At 40.5% G+C, this 19,381-nt stretch overlaps 1 protein-coding gene across 11 annotated transcripts in view; it reads left to right on the plus strand.

Annotated features, from left to right (window-relative positions):
* The window catches only part of hdac4 (histone deacetylase 4), a 408,670-nt gene that overhangs the window by 360,928 nt on the left and 28,361 nt on the right, over positions 1-19,381 (plus strand). For 9 of the 11 annotated variants that reach the window (XM_067987940.1, XM_067987944.1, XM_067987946.1 and 6 more), the window contains 5 exons: positions 4,275-4,395; positions 8,454-8,500; positions 12,248-12,355; positions 14,782-14,837; positions 15,102-15,189. In XM_067987940.1, coding sequence (XP_067844041.1) covers positions 4,275-4,395; positions 8,454-8,500; positions 12,248-12,355; positions 14,782-14,837; positions 15,102-15,189 — 420 coding nt within the window. The remainder of the gene's footprint in view (positions 1-4,274; positions 4,396-8,453; positions 8,501-12,247; positions 12,356-14,781; positions 14,838-15,101; positions 15,190-19,381) is intronic. The other 2 variants (XM_067987943.1, XM_067987945.1) reach the window with 1 other exon arrangement.

Raw genomic sequence — 19,381 nt, forward strand, 5'->3', positions numbered from 1 at the left:
ATTTTTAATAATATAAAATTATGGAGCAACAGTTGTGGAGAGGCCAAATGGGTGTAGGAGAGGATCGTGGATGCCCCATATAGAATTTCCCTGGAGCCAGCAGTCAAGGTTGAGGGATTAGGAGTTGTCAGGCACAGCCCAGAAGCCCAAATTCAGGAAAATAAAAATATTTAAAAGTGAGAAAAAAAAACTCTGTAAAAATCTGGCCGAGGGGAAAACCAATTTGTTGCAAATGGGCAAGAGACAGAGCTCAAATGGGACTGTGAAAAAAGCCCAACTGGGACCAAGAGCCATTGTGGTAACATATAAAAGCACTGGAAATCATTTTGTTGCAGAGAATTGGGGTAAAATGAAAGTTAAAGATGGAAAGCACCATGCAGCAGCTGGTTATTGCAGTCCTGGCACCATTAAGAGTCAGTGGCTTGGTGGGGGCAGATGTGTGTGGGGCCAACCCAACATACAGGAACATAGCAGTGGTCAGGGAGAGTGAAAGACCTGGCCCAGTGGGCCACAACAATCATTATATAATAAAGACAAGGATTAAGAATTCCAGCAGAATATATTCTTTTAGTATGATGTGAAACAGTAGGGGAGTGGCGGCCTGAGAGTGGCCTCAATTGGAGTGGTGATAATGGCCTGAAACAGCAGGGGACTGGCAGCCTGAGCAGGGCCACAATCAGGAGTGCTAGTGATGTTAACAGTGGGTGGGGGATAATTAAAACCTAGAGAGAAGGAGGAATATATTCATATATATTAATATATTAAAATCAAAAACAAAAAAAATTATATTTCAAAGCTGAAAATTAAGTTTAAAGCGCCTTACATGTGAGGAAAAATTAGCATGGGAAAAATCAAGCTAATGTTAGAGCTCTGACAGAAAATTCAATTTAGTAAATACATTCTTTTAAACAGAAACTCAGGGGAGAAAGTCCAATATATTTAAAGCATTATAGTGAATATTTTAAAAGAAATGCTTTCAGAAAAAGCATACCATAGATCTGTACAAACAACACCAATGTGCATGACCCCAACGTGGCTGAACCTGTGACAGGCAAGGAATGCCTACATTGAAAGTGTCACCTACAGGTGTGACGTACTATAATGAGTTTGCCCAAGGAGCAAGGTCTCCAATGAAAGTTTTTGATGTAATGCGCCTCGCATACTAAAATTAATATATAATAAACATGTTAGCTTCCTGTTTGACATGTCTGACTCCTATTCTGTTGAATAACCTGGACCTTCCAGAAACTTGCACAGCAGTTTTATTGCAATTTGGCATGGTTAATGTTTCCTTAAAAGCTTTTATCCACATACAAGCAGATCTCCTGTGGCATTGCTCAGGGAAAGTCAGATGATAGAGACAGGAATGTTATACCATTTCATGCATAATGAAATATTCTTCTCCTAAGGTGAAGTTGTATCCCTCAAAGTCTACAATGTTTAATTGCTCTTCAGACTGTAGGTCGGAACCCAGGATGAAATGTCTGGTTTTCTTTCTCTGTGATTGGTGAGGTCACTTTTTTAAGTCATAGGCGGCACTCTTTTTGACTCCGGTATTAATAAGATGTTTTCTGCTGGTGGAGGAGTTTCTTTGTGATTTCTTTCTCTTTTTTTGAAAAACAATTATTGGAAGAAATTTGCTTGAAGCACATACAAGAAATGTGAAGTGTAAAACTTCATTCAAATTTGGTGTGCTGACCAAGTTGATCTGTGAAGAAGAAATGGATTCCTCTCCATAAAGTTTAATTTATAGTAGAGTTTGGCAGAATTGTACTAAGATTAGCATAAGTTGGCTATGTGTTTGTGTTTGAGGTTGTATCTGCTTCCTTTGGTAATTTGGAAATGGAGAAATATATTCCAATGTACTAATATTAGATACGCACCAAAAAAGAATATATGCTCGGCTTAACTCGGTAACTGCATACTTGATTCAAGCATACGTAGAATTCCAGTTTGCCAAACCACTTCCGTAACAGTAACTCCCTTTGTAGTGAATCCCTGATCCAAGTGTTCCTTAATTATCCCTTTTTACATGCTCCACTATGTAAAATCAGTCACAAATAAATTTCACCTACATAGCTATATGTTTTAGCAATCTCAGCAATTTGATCTAAAATGTAATACTGGCTCAGCTTTTTCCATTTTTGTTTTGTTTGAATTGCTGAATGGCTGAATATATTGGCTGTGGCATGAAGAGTTTTTAAATTATGTATAAATCAGCCAGCTTGTAGCGTTCCTTATCCAACCATAACACTTCTTGAGCAACTAGATTTTAATTTTTTAAGATTAAACTGTACTGCAGTCATTCCTATGTAAATGATGCATATTGGAAAATACGCCAGTATTTTATATGTATAACCCTCATCAAGTTGGTGCTCATTGAAAACCAATCTACTAAGATAACTGGACAGCTGGCCTACGCTTTATGGAGATTGAATATTAAGGTAGAATTCCAACTACATTGAACAGATTACTGAACAGCTATTCTGTGTTATGCTGATCAAAAGACTCAGACTAACTATACAGTGCACCGCAAGCTACTAGAGTATATGTAATTTTAAACCAATTTAAGTAAGCAAAACAGGAAAACTACAAGCAGTGAATTTGGGGTATACATTGAGAATCTATTTTATCTAATAAGTACAGTGGGACTGGATTAGTACAAATTGTATGTGCAGTTTTATGCAATTAGGAGAAAAATTGTGTTCTAAGATTTAAGTTCTTTATTACATGCTGTGACATTTGGTTCTGACTATTTTTATGTATTAAGTCTTGCACTCATTTAAGCATTATGTGCTAAATGGGTTCCACTCTATATATTTAAGCAGAACCGCATAAGCCCCCTGCTGTCTGTATCTCTGGTAACAATGAGATTTGTTTCATAGCCTGCAGGGAATATGGTAACAGCAGGGGGCAGCAGGATTTTGAATGACAAAATCAGGGGATCACAAAAATTGATGAGATTTTTTTTGATCTATGTGAAAGACTTATTTAAAAAATACTGCATATATTTCCTGTTTTGAATTCCTGCAATGACTCTTGTCCAATTTTAAAGCTATAAAAATATTTCATAGCAGAAACTGTGAATTTGTGATTTTTATTTCTTTGGGAAGCAGAAGATCCATGATGTACCTACCAGTCTAATGTTTAAAAACAAAACAAGCTTATTAATGCCAAATATGGGCTTTTTCAGGAATGACTCATTTAATATGTTCCTGTCCTGCAACACACATTTGTTAACTTTACCACAAATATGTCACGAATTATTGCTTCCATTTAGTCCTATCACACATTTCTGGTATATTCTGTGTAATTGTTTAGAACTATATAATATTGGGGAATATTGTTAACGGAATGGCAAAATATATAGCTTAATAACTCAAAATACAATTAAATGTATGTGCACATAGCCCAATTTTACCTTAACAGCTTTCAGCAGTAGTATACAGTATATAATCTGCTTCCCAATAATGCATTGCTAGGGAAAATAAATTGTGACATAGTTGATTGGATAAGTCATCATTCGATAGCACATACCTTCAGTTCCTGTGTCACTGCCATTTTTAACCTTATGCTATTTGTAAAAGTGTATGTAAAAAGAAGCTTTTTTTTCTTTTATAACCAGTATTAACTTGAAATTACTGTCAGTGATATATAAATGCTTAGCACGTTTATAGTAAATTTCTCTGTCCACTTTTAATGGTGGTGTTAGCCCATTTAAAATAAACTGGTTAACACTTCCATTAAAATAGTGGAGAGAGGAACTTGATATGAGAGTATTGAGCGTTCGTCTGACAACGTTGCTCACGGTGGCTTATATGCACTGTACTGCCTGTGGTGATGAGGGACCTGGTGTGATCCTCCGTATCTTTGAGATGTCATTCTTGACCATGGCACTATGGAAATATGGAAACAATCTTGACGTTCATAAACCAATCAAACTATGCTTTTACAATATGACAATATTCGACTCACTTGATCAAATGATAGCTTTGCAATTCACTAAAGTTGTCCGTTATTCTTCGTGAATCATTTTATCTTTTATTATCTTTACTGTCGTCAAACTCTTCCTTTATCTTCTCGACCCTCTAGATAATCTCAGTAGCTTGTTCAGCAGTTACAGGATGATAGAGGACAGGGGTTAAAGGTATCAATGAAAATGCTCATTTAATAACCTTTAGAAGGTGTTTTGTTGTGTAATACACTCATCTTTAGCTTCAGTTTACAGTTGTATTTATTGTGCTTATATCTTAAATATGTTTTTATTTCTGCAGTGTATCAGAGGAAGAAAAGCATCATTGGAAGAACTACAGACTGTCCATTCGGAGCAGCATGCGTTACTTTATGGCACAAACCCACTGAACAGACAGAAGCTTGACAGTAAGAAACTACTAGGTACAGCGCAGTTCACTCCTCTTTACCTTTTGATGCAGCATTTCAGAAATAGCCACTATTTCTCAGTCATGACATTGGTTTGGTAGTGATGTAACATCAATAAACACTGAAATAAGTGATGGAGAATTGCAAAACTTTTTATCTTTCCTTCACAATGGTATCAATATTTAACAGAAACAACAGCATTCTATTTAAAAGTAAAAGTTCTGTATTTTGCCTGTTTGTTTTAAAGGGTTTCTGAGGAGCTACCTGCACTTAATAGATGCTCATTTTATGCATGTCACATTGTTACTTATTTTAAATATAATCCAGCTGAGTTGCATGAAAAGAATATGATCTCCCTGCGGGGAACTGAACCCTTACCCTTTAACCTGCCAGAAAGTCGAGGATCTAACATACTCTCTGAGCTGGGAAATTTCAGCCCAGGTATTGACACTGAAACAAACACTCATATTACAGTAATAAAGCTATATTGTATGTTAGTTGCTTTATTACTATGCCATTTGCTCTAAGTTTATTTTTAAAAATTTAAAATAAAATTTTACAATTTCTAACCGTCTCCCCCAATTTTCCAGTCTGTTCTTTTCATTATAATTTTCTCACTCTGTCCTGTTTTTATTATTTCAACTTCAATTTTACTTTCTTCTCTCAAAAAGTTAAAAGTACTTCTTGCCTGTTGTTACCCCAGCTCCATTTTGGCAATGGATGCAACTTGCAAAAAAAAAATAGTTGCTGCTTGACTAGCTGAAATGGAGATGCCGGTGATGGACTGGGGTGGACAAATGTAAGGAGTTGTACGACACCAGGTTATAGTCCAACAGCTTTATTTGAAATCACAAGCTTTCGGAGCTTTCCTCCATCGTCACCTGATGAAGGAGCAAAGCTCCGAAAGCTTGTGATTTCAAATAAAGCTGTTGGACTATAACCTGGTGTTGTACGACTCCTTACATTTGACTAGCTGAAAAGCAGGCCTAAAAGTCAGCCTCTCAGCCAGTCAAAAACTAACAACGTATAAAACTTGGTAGCAGGTGAGTAAACGTGTCTGTCGCCTTTAGGACCTGAATGCACCCAGGCAAGGAAACTCGCCTATGGTGATCTAAATTTTAAACACGCAGCCATTTTCCCAACTTCCATTTGCTGAAATTATTGTCTTTTTTTAAACAAAAGTGATCTATTATCGACCTTATTTCTTTGAGCTGTTTCTATAATTTAACACCTTTTTGAACATATTTTTTATTTTATGCAGAAGTTGTTGAGTGCTTCAGAAAATGGCCACAAAACAACTTGAATTGATGTTTGTGTTTCCCCAAAAATCTGAGTGCTATCATGTCTGCACATTGTAACTTGTTCTCATTTTTCAACTCTACACTCATTATCTGATTCTGCCTGAGCAAAATTCCAACATAAGGATGTTTTTGGCTAACCCCTCTGATCACAGTGGTTGACTATTCCTTGCATCTCTTTGGAGGCAACTTTGCCATGGTTACTTAATCGAATCTCTGTTGCTTGAAATCCAGCCTTTTAAACTGGTTTTCAGCTATTGAAAACAATTATTTAAAAAATTGTTCTCCCTCCAAAATGGATGGTGGGAGCAGGGAGGGAGAAGAAGCAAGGTAAGTAAAGTATCTTAAAAGTAAATGTTTAGAATAGTATAAAAGAGTCAAATTTAAGTTAATTTTTTTTTAAAGAACTGAGTAAGAATAGGAATGAAGAGATGATACGAAAAAAGGGTGATTGCTTAAGCTAAAACAAAGGTTTACATTTTCTCTTTAGTAAATATTTATGTGCTTAGGGTTCCTATTCTATTAATTTAGCCATTCCTGATACTTGAGTAGTTTTATTACTGTATTATTAGTGTCTATTTCAGTGTTAAAGCACATGAGCTGAAAACAAAGAAAGCCAATTGGCTCAGGGTGATTATTCAAATTATGAAAATTCTAAACCTTTGAGTGTTTTTCTAAACCATATTTATGTTTTTGTATTAGTTTGAAAAAGCACTTTAAATGTCTGAAAGGTTGTTATACGGTATAAAAGTGTTGATTTTTTTTCAAGTATTCAGATTCATTTTTGCATTTAAGCTTTATTATGTGAGAATTCATTTGAGAAAATGTAACCTGTGTGCGTGAGCATTTTCAGCATTCTCTGTGCTTTTAATACTTGCTTTAGTTAGATTGATCTGTTTTCCTCATGTCTCCTCTGGTTCTTTTGCGAATCATCATAAATCTGTATCCTCTGGTTACCAACCCTTCTGCCACTGGAAACAGTTTCTCCCTATTTACTCTATCAAAACCGTTCATGATTTTGAACACCTCTATCAAATCTCCCCTTAACCTTCTCTAAGGAGAACAACCCCAGCTTCTTCAGTCTCTCCACATATCTGAAGTCCCTCATCCCTAGCACTATCCTAGTAAATTTCTAAGGCCTTGACATCCTTCCTAAAATGTGGTGCCCAGAATTGAACACAATACTCTAGCTGAGGCCTAACCCTTGTTTTATAAAAGTTTAGCATAACTTCCTTGCATTTGTACTCTGCCTCTATTTATAAAGCAAACGATCCTGTATGCTTTTTTAATAGCCTTCTCAACTTGTCCTGCCACCTTCAAAGATTTGTGTACTTGCAGCTCCAGGTCTCTCTGTTCCCGCATCCCCTTTAAAATTGTACCATATAGGAAGAAGTTATTTATCTTTTAAGCATTAAATTGGAGACACCTCCAAAGACATTTGAAGTGGTGAGAGTTTATAACCAATAATAAAGTTGGGCATATATTGTAAAGCTGTAACACCGTTGAATAGGTTCTGATGATTTCATACAAAGAGCAAAACTCTCAGATGGTTTATTAATACCCTCTGAACTCTGACTGTGTTACAGTCCAACACATTCACAGTCAGCAGTTACTTCATGCAACACTTTTGAAGGCTCATCCATTATCACTTTCGTGAAAAGCCATGCAGGACAACTTTCGAAGCTTGTAAACATAGCTTGCATACTGAAGTCATTGCTTGCCATCTGTGGGGATTTTGATTGTTTTGTATAATATACAAGGCAGAAAAGACTTTGGAAAAGATTGTGGTGTAGTAAATAGTTAGTAGGGTACGACCTGGTGCCTGTAAGAGTTAGGTGTTTCCGTGACTCCCAAAAAGTGTTCCTACCTGTTAAAACTCCTAGAGCATAGCAACTTATTTTTATTAAGTGTCCAATTATATTTTTCTTCTTGCTTCCCCACCGCCATTGGGATGCTAACATCATGTGACAAGAAAGAGAATGTTATAGGAATTTTTTTTGCAGTGTTCTGATGGTATTCAATTTCAAAGAGAAGACCTTGGAGTTTAAAAAAAAGGGTTTTTTTCTATTTGATTCGGTTAAATCATATTTTCAAAATTCCCTTTTCTGATGCTTAATTGTTGCACAGATACTGCTTTTAAATGTGCAGATGCCCATAGCCCATGGCATTTCCCTAATTGGTAGTTTACAAGAGAAGTAGGGGGCCTCAGACCCCATGCATCTGCTGCCGTTGCGTTCCTATTTAGCTTAATTATAGGTATACATTATAGAAACATGCACGGCAGTTTTTCAAGAAATTAGGTTGTTTCTGTTGTGGTAGGTACTAAAGAAAAAAATACTTTGTTCCTTGCTCTGATACAAACGAATATTTAGGTTTGAAGCCAGAATCCCCTGGGGTGCATAAACATCTGTTAATTTGCATAGTTACTTAATTATTGAAGTTTCTATCTTGATTTGCACTGCATACATAGACTATGAATCAATTAGTTTCCAGTCAATAATAACAAAAAATTTGAAATTCAAAGAAGAAATATGGCTTTAAACATCCGAGCCCAGCTAATAAACTGTGAGGAACTGTTACTGCAATAAAAGCTTTTGCATGGGCCCAAGAGGCCAGTAAAGGGGGTTAACACTGCATTAGTGGGAAATACACCTTGCAGACGTTCATTTGTATTTGTAATCCCCACTGTTGAGTTGTGATTACAGCATTGCTGCAAACATTATGATTTATCTTGGTACTGTTAACCAAATGCTCTTTTTAAATATTATTCCACAGGTTCCGTCACCCCAATGTTTGTTATGCTTCCTTGTGGCGGTCTTGGAGTAAGTCTTTTTTTTCCTTTTTAAAATGTGTAAATAATGTCTTGTTTGTTCTTTCCATCTCAGCGGCAACATAAATTGTTGCTTTGACTTCTACTCAGCAGATAATTGAGAACAGATGTCCCCCCATAAACAGGAATTCAAGGTTTGCTGTACTAAGAATGCTGGCTAAACCACAACTGGAATATGTGTGACATTGTTCAGGGAACAGATTCAGGGAAATTGAATGATGACTAAAAAAGTGTTCCCTGATCTCGCCTCGAAGCAGAGACTTGCAAAGTTGCACAGAGCAGGTGGGACATGGATTCACTCTAATACCGTGATTCCACCACACAGCTGGGCTCCCTTTCTCAGCTGTCCAATGTGGGGAATTGTCTAATGGAGGCCAGGTACCTTTCCACAGGGAGGGAGAGAAATTTGCCGTCGTGACATTGGCAGCCAACTCAGACCAACGTAAGCAGCTGCCTGGGAACAGTTGTTTGCATGCCTCGCTTAGTCGCAGATGATGTTTGGCACTGGGAAAAAATAAAGGAAGTCCCATTCTTTTCTTGCCAATTTCCTCCTCATTCTTCCTTTTCTGAACGTATTGACCCCTAATAGGGTGCAGTTCACAGCCATCCTCTAGTATTTCACTCGAGTGGCCATTATTCATGTATGACAGTGAGTATCAACAGTCTATTTGACTGGGGCAGCACAGTTGACCCAATCCTGTCCTCACCAGCATCCACGCATGCACATTTCCAGAAGAGGATTGCTGATTTATGATCCGAAGCAGGAGCCCTGATTTTCTCTTCCCTGAACCAGGGCTGCCGCAGCCAATTGTGCCATGTTTATCATTGCCTCAACTGTGTTGCGATAGGTCAGCACAAATCAGGAATCAAACCAGTGAACTTTGGGATATGTACAGCTCAGCTGCATAATGGATAAATGTGCTGAGCCATTACGGGAGCTATGGAGAGAGTCTTAACATAAAAATAAAATATTGAATGGAATTATTTTCCTCTTTGGCAAATTAAATAGTCATTGCTTTGCAAGTTATTCTGCTCAGTGTGAGAATAAGCTACAGTTTATATTCCTTTGTGAACACTTACGAACCCTGTCTTGCTCTAATATTCTGATTGTAAATGCAACAATCTTGCTTTATGCTAAATTTTTTGAACAGAACTTTTAACAATGATATTTGGTATTTGTGCTCCCTTCCTCTATTCTGTTTGATTAGAATTGAAGAGCAATATTTATAAGTGTCTTAATTTTAAAAATGTTGCTTTGACTGGTTCAAAACAAGTATTGCATGTGTCCTATGGCAGCAGTCTATCATTTTGGTTGAACGTGCTTTGGATGCTTCCAACATTTCTTAAAATTATTACTTTTAAGGTTTTCATTTTTTTAAAAAAGTTTTAATTTTCTTGCCACAAATAGTTTTCATAAAAAGGATGTTTATTTGACACATCTGGCAGTTTTGTAAGACAAGCGACTTGGGGCTAATGAAGGCGGCTTCATTTCTTTCTGAATTGTGAGTTGTTTGTAAAAGAACAGAACATACACTAGTGGTAGAATGCCAAGTTGTCACCGCAGTGTGAACTTTCCAGAGCCAGTGTTCATCATTCTCTCAATCTGCTCAATAAACAAGAGAATTAAGAGAGGCACAAAGACAGTCCAAACACCATGGGGACTGAGTGTGCGTGTGAATGGAAGGGGGTCCAGCATGTCTTTTTATGTTGAATAGTTTACTCACATACAGATACATTGTGGTTTCACTTAACACCAGACTCTTAGTATCTACATGGGAAATAATTGTTGACTTCTTTTTCAAAGATTTTTGTGTTTTTTTTAAAGCTCAAAGCAACAGCATTTCCACAAGTTGATATGCAGGCATATTATAGGAGAATGTTTGATGGGAATGTAGTAAGCAGATGTTTTTTTTCTTTCATTTTCAGTTTTTTATATATTTACATAGTAAGAGCCTCACTTTGGTATTTTCTGTGCATAAGCAAAATGCTGAAGTAGAGGAGTTTACAGGTTGAACTACTGCATTCTTGTGTGCGTCCATGTGTCTATCAATATATTTAATGGCTTATATTTTAAAGTGATCTTGCTTTCTCTCTGTTCTCGTCTCTTTCTCTTTGTTCCTCTCTGTCTGTATTCTCTTGCCTTCTCTCCCTTTTGTCTCGTTCTGTTCTCTTGTTCTGATTTTCTTCTCTCTACTGCATACATTCCATAAGCTTGCATCTATCAAGATTGTGTAATTTCAGCAAAATATTTCAGGGAGCTTTATGGATGAGGTGGACCACATCCAAGTAACCTCTCTCTATCCCCTCCCTATCTCCTCCCCCCACCCACCTAAAAAAAACTAGATGTTCTGTGCTAACACTACTGCTGCTTTCCTTAATTTAGCCAGTTTCTGTTGGGAAAAGAAATGATGAGACAAGGTGGTACATTCAAGCACAAAATAGTTCCTCATTTACAGAACAGATTCATGTTTACTGAATGCTATATTCATGTAACTGTATTGTGTTCCAATCGTGTTCTGACATTTACATCTCCTGTGGCCTTAACTTACGTGCTGTTGTACTAGCTAAGTTAAATGTTTAAAACTAACAGTGCCCATCCACAGGCTCCATAGGATATTACTTTTTTTTACATTGGGAAATTAAACTCACCTTGGATTGGTTCATCCAAATTAAATTTTGCTTGGTATTGTACCCAATTTATTTTATTGGATAGTGGTTTAATTAAACCCAAAATGGAGCAAGATCGATTTGACTGTGTCAATAAGCCATATTACCTATGTTAATTTGGTGCCTGATAAATCAGCGCCCTACCCACGCCAAGGAGTAAAGTTATGTTACTGTAATTCAGAAATTTGCTGGCGTCAAATAGAAGGAAACTTGTCAGCAATCTTCTGTTTCTCTCTTGCTCACCCCCACTCCCATTCTGGATACAGAGTTAATTTTTAAAAATAATATGTGTTATATTGCAGTGAATTAATTTACACCATTCAAAACAGCTGTAAATTTGAAACAAAAATGAATTAACAACTGTAGTATGAATATGTGGTTGAATATGTGCTATAAATAGCAAGTTTTGCAGGTGCCGGACGGATTTGGATGAATGCATGGAGCAGTGATATTCACTCATCCGCTGCTTCCTGACATAATGAATGCTGCATTTGATGTCCTGTGTATCACAAATATTTCATATCTGGATCTCATAACACTGCTTCAGTACTGATTGAAGTTATATTTAGTCTCCAGTTACAGACTTCCTATTACAGAATTATTGAATGATTTCACAAACACTGTTAATTGTTATGGGGGGGAACAAAATTAGCTTGGTATCTGGTCAAAACTGTCATAATATACTCTGCAATTAAAAAAGCAAAATATCACGCTTTGGTGTTACAAGTACAGGATTAACCCTTTTTGGATTAAACACCATGACATTACACATTTACCCGACCAAATTTTCAGTGTTCATTTGTTGGATTTCTGGTTCACCAAATACAGGTCTTCCCGGGAGAGTTCTTGTTATAGCATAATGCAGTAACCTCGTGCAGGACGCTTGTACGTCATGCACGATATTTAATGCTGCTGCAATGTCCTGAATATTTTCATATAGCTGCTATAGTCCATTATCTATTTTCTGTATTTAAAAGGTAGCATTGTCCAAAATAAGTTTCAAAAGATGACCAACATTTTATGTAAACCCCCTTGTATAGTTAATGGAGGAGCTTTTTGCTTTGATGCTTAGGTGGACAGTGACACGATTTGGAATGAGATCCACTCATCTAGTGCTGCACGCTTAGCAGTGGGCTGTGTGATTGAGCTTGTTTTCAAAGTGGCGACTAAGGAGTTAAAGGTGAGTTTTTTAAAAATTTAAGCAATAACTATTAAGCAGGGAGTTACGGAAAGGGAAATGCACCCTGATGTAGACAATTCTGCCATTGAACATAGGACACTGAATGCATGCATTTACAAATTTTTAGCATATTGATGTTTACCATCACCCAGTCTAAATTACTTTTACGTCCCTTTGTTGTTTGTGTCGGCCGTAACTCAGTGGTAGCACACTCCCCTCTGAATCAGGAGGTTACGGGTTCAAGCCCCGCTCCAGAGACTTGAGCACAAAATCTAGGCTGATACTTCAGTGCAGAACTGAGCGAGTGCTGCACTGTGGGATGAGACGTTAAACCGAGTCTGCCCTCTCAGGTGGACATAAAAGATTCCCAGAAGAGCAAGGGAGTTCTCCCTGGTGTCGTGACCAATATTTATCTCTCAACCAACATTTAAAAATAGATTGTCTGATCATTATCACATTGCTGTTTGTGAGAGCTTGCTGTGCGCAAATTGGCTGCCACAATTCCTACAACAGTGACTGCACTTCAAAAAGTACTTCATTGACTGTGAATCCCTTTGAGATGTCCTGAAGTCATGAAAGTCACTATATAAATACAGTTCATTCATTCATTTCTATCAGTTGACAGTCTGCATAACTTGCAATATGGAGCAGATCCTTCCAGGTCTGTAGATGGCCAGATCAGGAACAAAATTAGGATTGTCACAGATCCACCTCCAGTATAAATTTACAAAATGAATGAATGAACTTATATTCATATAGCACCTTTCTTGACATCTCAAAATACTTCACAGCTAATAAAGTACTTTTGAAGTGTAGTCATTGTTGTCATATAGAATGAATTTTAGACGGAGAATGAACTTCACTTCAAACCAGAAGGATTATGTAGCATTGCCAGAATGGAGGCAATGTGTAAAGATATGCATTTGTTTGTCATACAGCTGGCACCATAGCAAATTATTTTGCATTCAATTTCTTGCTGTGAAAAAATAAGGATACATTGCAAATAGAAGAAAACAACAGAAAGACAAGCTTGACTGATGTACAAATAAGAAACTACATCCTGCATTGCATCAAATTTAGAAAGTTCCTGTTATCATTCTGTGGGCTAAACTACTGTGGGTTGTAAGATTAAATTTTACTTTATACTCCTAAATGCCAAACTTTACTCTGGGCCGTCATGGTGGCTCAGTGAATTGGTCTATTGATGCAATGGCGGGGGGTGGAATAGGTCTTCGGTGGTAGCGCAAAATGGGCGATAAGTGAATTTTAACACCCTTTTTTTCCATTAAAGTCCATTCCTAGTTGCCCTGACAACTGAGTGGCTTGCTAGGCCACTTCAGAGGGGAGTTAAGAGTCAACCACGTTGGTGTGGAACCAGAGTTACTTGTAGGCCAGACTGATTTCCTTCCCTAAAGGACATGAGTGAACCAGTTGGGTTTTTACGACATTCTGACAGCTTTATGGTCACTTTTACTGATACTAACTTTTCTTTTAACTGAATTCAAATTCTCAAGCTGCCATGATTTGAACTCACGCTCTTTGGATTATTAGTCCAGCAACATAACCGCTACACTACTGTACTTAAGTGATTTTATAATACCTTCTGTAACCCAGGCTAAGCTGCAGTAAATTCATCCTCTACAACTTTTGTTGTTTTTCTCTGAACTTTTTTTTAATTGGAAGCTAAAACCTAAATTTGTAAATTAAGCAGTTCTATTTTATTTGCTGAGGCACAAGTACTCACACTTAACCTTTTCTGTGAATAAACTGAAACATCTTATCAAGCTCATCAGTGCCTTTAAGTATCATGGATAATGAGGAAAATTATCTTTGAGAGTGAAGGAAGTATTTGATGATTTTTTTTTATCTTGCCAGTTTCCCCTCTCCTTTCCTGAAAGGATTGACTTCTTGCTAGAGTATATGCGCACCACTTACCCACCAATATATTGCCCAAATGGCTGCTATGCATGCGTGAGCCTGCACAGTAAGTGATGACAGGCCATTCACCTGCAGGCAGCATTGCAGCCCAACCTTAACCAATTCCATCCATACCCAATGTCCACACTTGCATGCTTCAGCAGGGGTTACTGAATAACAATTAGGTATAGGATCTCTGGCTGTTTTTTCTCCTTTGTAACCTGTGAGTGCTGAGGCCAATTGTACCAGCCCTACTGCTTCCCCACTTAAAACCAGCCAACTCAACAGAAACTGGGATCAAACCTGGAAATTTCGAGTCTGTGTGGCTGAGCTCGTCATTGTCTTAACCTATTGAGACTTTGGCAGAGCACATTATCAGTTATCAAATCTGTCATTTGATGTTCAGCTGTGTAATTGATTGCCCGATTTGATTAAAAGCATTGAAACTACCTGTGTATCAGTACAGATTGCATCTTGTACTGAATTATATAAATTATGGTGTTTTTCAGAATGGATTTGCAGTCGTAAGGCCCCCTGGACACCATGCAGAGGAGAGCACACCAATGTAAGTAACTGTTTCAATCCTCACCAGTGGGAAAACAATTCCTAGTACTCACAAAACACAGTCACCTGCCTTTCTAGAATAGATTGTGTGTAATTGACAACGTATGCTGTTCAGAACAAAAACTGGTGAAAATTTGTCTCTACACTGCTTTTTCCTCTGATGATAAATGAGTGAAGGAATGCAGATGATCAGAATCAAGGAACAGTGCTATTAACCATTTCCCTTTCTTTTCTTCCTCCCCTTCCCCAATTCTTCTACCTCCAGGGGATTCTGCTATTTCAATTCTGTGGCCATCGCTACTAAACTCCTACAGCAGAGGTTGAATGTCAGCAAGATCCTTATAGTGGACTGGGTGAGTGAACCAGGCCAAAGCAAGGCATATTCTGCTTTCCAACACTTTTGTTTAGGGTCACATCCGGGTAGTGTTAAATTGAACCTTGGACTGAGTGAATTTTTGAGCAGCTTTTTAAAATATTTTCACCACTGTTTCAGTTTGTAACTAGTGTTAATCTTTTGTTTGAGATATGATTCTTTTATGTTTTATAATCTAATGGGCAAGCTCATTAGCTCTGCCATAGATTGTAATTCGAACTTGCCTTCCCTCTATAGAACACTGCGGAGCAACAAAGAACTGTGATTTCCAGGGCAAGGAAGAGGGGTGATATAAGAGAGTGAATGTGTTTGAGTGTTGGGGCTGCCTCCCCCTATGCTTTCTGTTAGCCAGTTACAGAATGGTGGGTGCAGAGGGGTATGTGGCCTAGACCAGCTGTTCTGGTTGAAGAAGTTAGAGCTGTAATTGTGGGAGGCAGTGAGTGGTGGTGGGAAGAAAACATGGGTATTTTTGTGTAAACTGTTTATTTGGTTTCGTAGCTGACTTTCTTACAAAAAAAAATTAGGGTTGGTTGTAAGACACATAGGGGCCGATTTTCAGGTGACGCAGCAGGTGCGTTGGGGGCGGGGGAGGCTCCGAAAATCGCTGAAATGCCGAGCGGGTTCGGAGCCCGGCTCCAACCCGCTGACTTCCGGGTTCCCCAGTGACTCATCCGGGTGCGCGTGCACCTCCCGAATGTAGACGTCCCACCGGTAATTAAAGCCGGCGAGATGATAATTTGCATAGTTTGTCCAATAGTTGAGGTACTTGAACTACTTGATTGACTAGTCGTTTTGGCAGGGGTGCGATTTTGAAGAATCCTCAGCGTGTTTCCCGTGCTGTGGGAAACACTCTTTGTTGCAACAGACATGTTTCAGCCAGCAGCCAGTGGGAGATGCAAATGCTAATTTGACAGGTGGGGAGAAAACCTCATTCATTGCAGCAGGGCACTCTGTCACTTCAGACAAAGTTTTGGCTGCAAGACCTTTGTGTTTTCACTCCAAATTCTTACTTTCCACCCAAAACTCTGCTGTGCAAACATATTTAACTACTTTGTGAACCTTCTCAAATTCTCACAGTCAGGATGGGGGGGCGCCATGGCATCCGAGGACGAGCAACATCACCAGCCTCGCCAGGCACGGCGTCCACCTCCACCATGTGGAGCTCCACAACACAGTGCTGCGCCACAGATACCTGCACAAGAGCATAGAGGGCAACAACGGAGAGAGCGATGTCACAGGAGGCACTACCCTCACAACAGACCGAGGCTTAGCTTCCTGGACCTCTCTGAGGAGCTGTGGATATGAAGGCTCAGAGTCAGTCGCCAGGTAGTCGCAGGCATCTGCAGCTTCCTTCATGCCAAGCTGCTCCCGGCTGGACCGAGCAGCATCTCCTTACCTGTCGCTGTCAAAGTCACCACTGCCCTCAACTTCTTTGCCTCCAGATCGTTCCAGGGTGCCACCCGGGACATCGCTGGGGTCTCTGTCGTCTGCACACAAGTGCATAAGGCAGATCCCCGAAGGCTTGTTTCGTAGGGCCTCGCACTACGTCACCTTCTCCATGGACGACCTCAGCCAGACTGAGAGCGCAGTGGGATTCCACACTGTGGCTGGCTTCCCACGGGTGCAGGGTGTAATTGATTGCACCCATATAGCACCTCCACACGAGCCAGGACTGTTCATCAACAGGAGCAGCTATCACTCCATCAACACTCAGCTCGTTTGTGACCACCACAGGAGATTCCTTCACGTGTACGCCAGATACCCTGGCAGCTGCCACGATTCCTTCATCCTCCAGGAATCCAACTTCCTGCCCTCTTCCACGCACCGAACACCCGTAAGGGCTGGCTCCTCGGGGACAAGGGATGCTCACGACACCTCCAAGGAACCCCATCACCGATATAACGACAGCCACATCATTACCAGGTCTACAATTGAACATGCTACAGGGTGCTCAAGATGCGCATCAGGTGCCTTGATCGTTCTGGGGGAGCGCTTCAATATGCACCAGACAGAGTGGGACGCATTATAGTCGTGTGTTGTGCCCTGCACAACATGGCACATCAGGGAGAGGTGCCACTTGAGGAGGCCCCATCCACATCTGCCACCCACGAGGATGATGATGATGAGGAGGAGGAGGAGCAACCCATTGGCAGAACAGCGACTCACCTGGCTGCTCGTGAGGCCAGGGAGTCATTGATATGTGAATGGTTCTCTTATCATCAGACAGTGTGAAGAGACCAGTCCTCACACCACCTGGATAGAGCAGCGCCCACGCACAAAACAGTCCTGCAACTACACATACGCCCACTGTAGAGTAACCCAATGGGTGGCATCAAGTATCGGCGTTCACGGTGAACCTCATGAAAGGGCCTTATTACAGAAGCCAGTCAAGCATAGCCAAGACGTGGCAGTAGTGGTGACAATAATAATATTTAATGTGAGTTTAACAAAAAGCAAATATAAATTTTAAAAATGACCAACTGTCAAATACCCTTGCGCATCCCCTTCGTGCTTACAAAACCTTTGCCGTTTGCTTCCGACTACTTCTACATGGTGTATCCCCTGTGGCTGCAGCAGAAGTAGTGGCAGGTTGCTCTTGTTCGTGCCCTGACTGAGTGGATGCTTTGGGCCTACGCCCTCTGGGTTTTGATGCCCGTGAGGGCCTATTCAAAGCGCCCCCTCTCAACCAGTACCAGCATTACGGATACTGGTTGAGAGGGGGCGCTTTGAGTGGCGTTCCCATTTCCATGTCCCCTTTTGTCGTCATCCCTCCCCTGGACCAGGCCCATACCACTCTGCTGGACAACAGTTTGGAGGACATGTGTGAAGCCTTGTAAGGCCACTGCTAGTGTATCTGCCTGCCTATTTAAGGCGGCAGAATGTTGTTCACTGAGTCCGGGTGGTCATTGTCATGGTCTGAATGGACTCGTTCTTGAGCCGTGCTTGAAGCTCCATGGAGGCTAGCCTTCCCTCCATCGCAGATATTCCCGTGCTCACCCACGACACTATCTCAGAGATGCCCTCACGTCCCTATGCCACCATTCCACTCATGCAGGAGTTGGACCCCTCCATCGTCTGCGCAATTGTGGAGATTGCACGTGTTCCAGTACCTCGCAAATGTGCTGCTGCCCTTCGATCATTCTCCTTCTGATGGATGGCCCCCAGGGTTCAGCACCTGTGTCCAGCTGAGCAGTGTCTGCTCGTGCTCACTTGTGTGGTAACTCACCATGTGCAACCCCAACTAACTGCGCACTGGGACCCACCGAGGTGTGTGCATCTGCGCTGGTGGATGGCTCGCTCAATGTAAAGGTACACCCTCAGGCCAGCAGGTCCTCTGAGGAATCGCCCTCTGCCATCACAGCGGTCACTGAAGGCCCTGTAAGAGAACAGAAGGAAATATTAAGCATGATCACAGATGTGTCATGTTGTGATGAGCATACTGAGGTGCTGAAGATGGCAAGGCATGTTAACATCAATTCACATTGTGTGCGCTGAATGTTAAAGTCCTGTCACCAGACATTGGTCGGGTGCCAGTCTCAGCGTTCCCGATGGACAGGCACTCGAGGATGCGGCTCAGCTCCAGCGCCTCCTGCTCCGTGTCTGTGCGGACGTCTATCTGTTGCTGCCCCACTCCGGTCCTCGCCATTTCCCGTGCCTTCTGGTCTCTGTTATCCTATAAGGAGAGAAAGCACTGACGCGTGAGTGAGTGGCCAACCGATGAATGCATTGGTTTGGGTGCGGCTGACCGTGAAAGAGATGCATCAGAGGGTGAGTATGAGACAGAGCCATGACATTGTATGAGGATTGGGTTGAGTGTTAGTGGTGGGGTGACTAATGGGGAGGTGAGGAAGTGCAGGTAAGTTGAGGATGAGGTTTGAGTGGGTGTGAGGAGTGATGTGATAGAGTAGTGTTGTAAGTGCATAATGAGTTGGGGGTGGTGATGTGGAAGACAGAATGTAGGAAAATGAGTAAGCATACTCACTTTGGCTGACCTAGTTAGCTCATTTGAAGCACTTCCTGCTGGTGACTTCCTCTGCTACTTGAGCCAGGCCTTCTTGGTGGCAGAGGCAGGCCACTTCCTCCTGTCCGCCGGGTAGAAGACATCCCTCCTCCTCCTCCTCACCCCATCCAGTTGCACCTGGAGTGAGGCATCACTCAATCTAGGAGCAGCC

Source organism: Heptranchias perlo, chromosome 7, assembly GCF_035084215.1.
Source record: "Heptranchias perlo isolate sHepPer1 chromosome 7, sHepPer1.hap1, whole genome shotgun sequence".
Classification (NCBI taxonomy): domain Eukaryota; kingdom Metazoa; phylum Chordata; class Chondrichthyes; order Hexanchiformes; family Hexanchidae; genus Heptranchias; species Heptranchias perlo.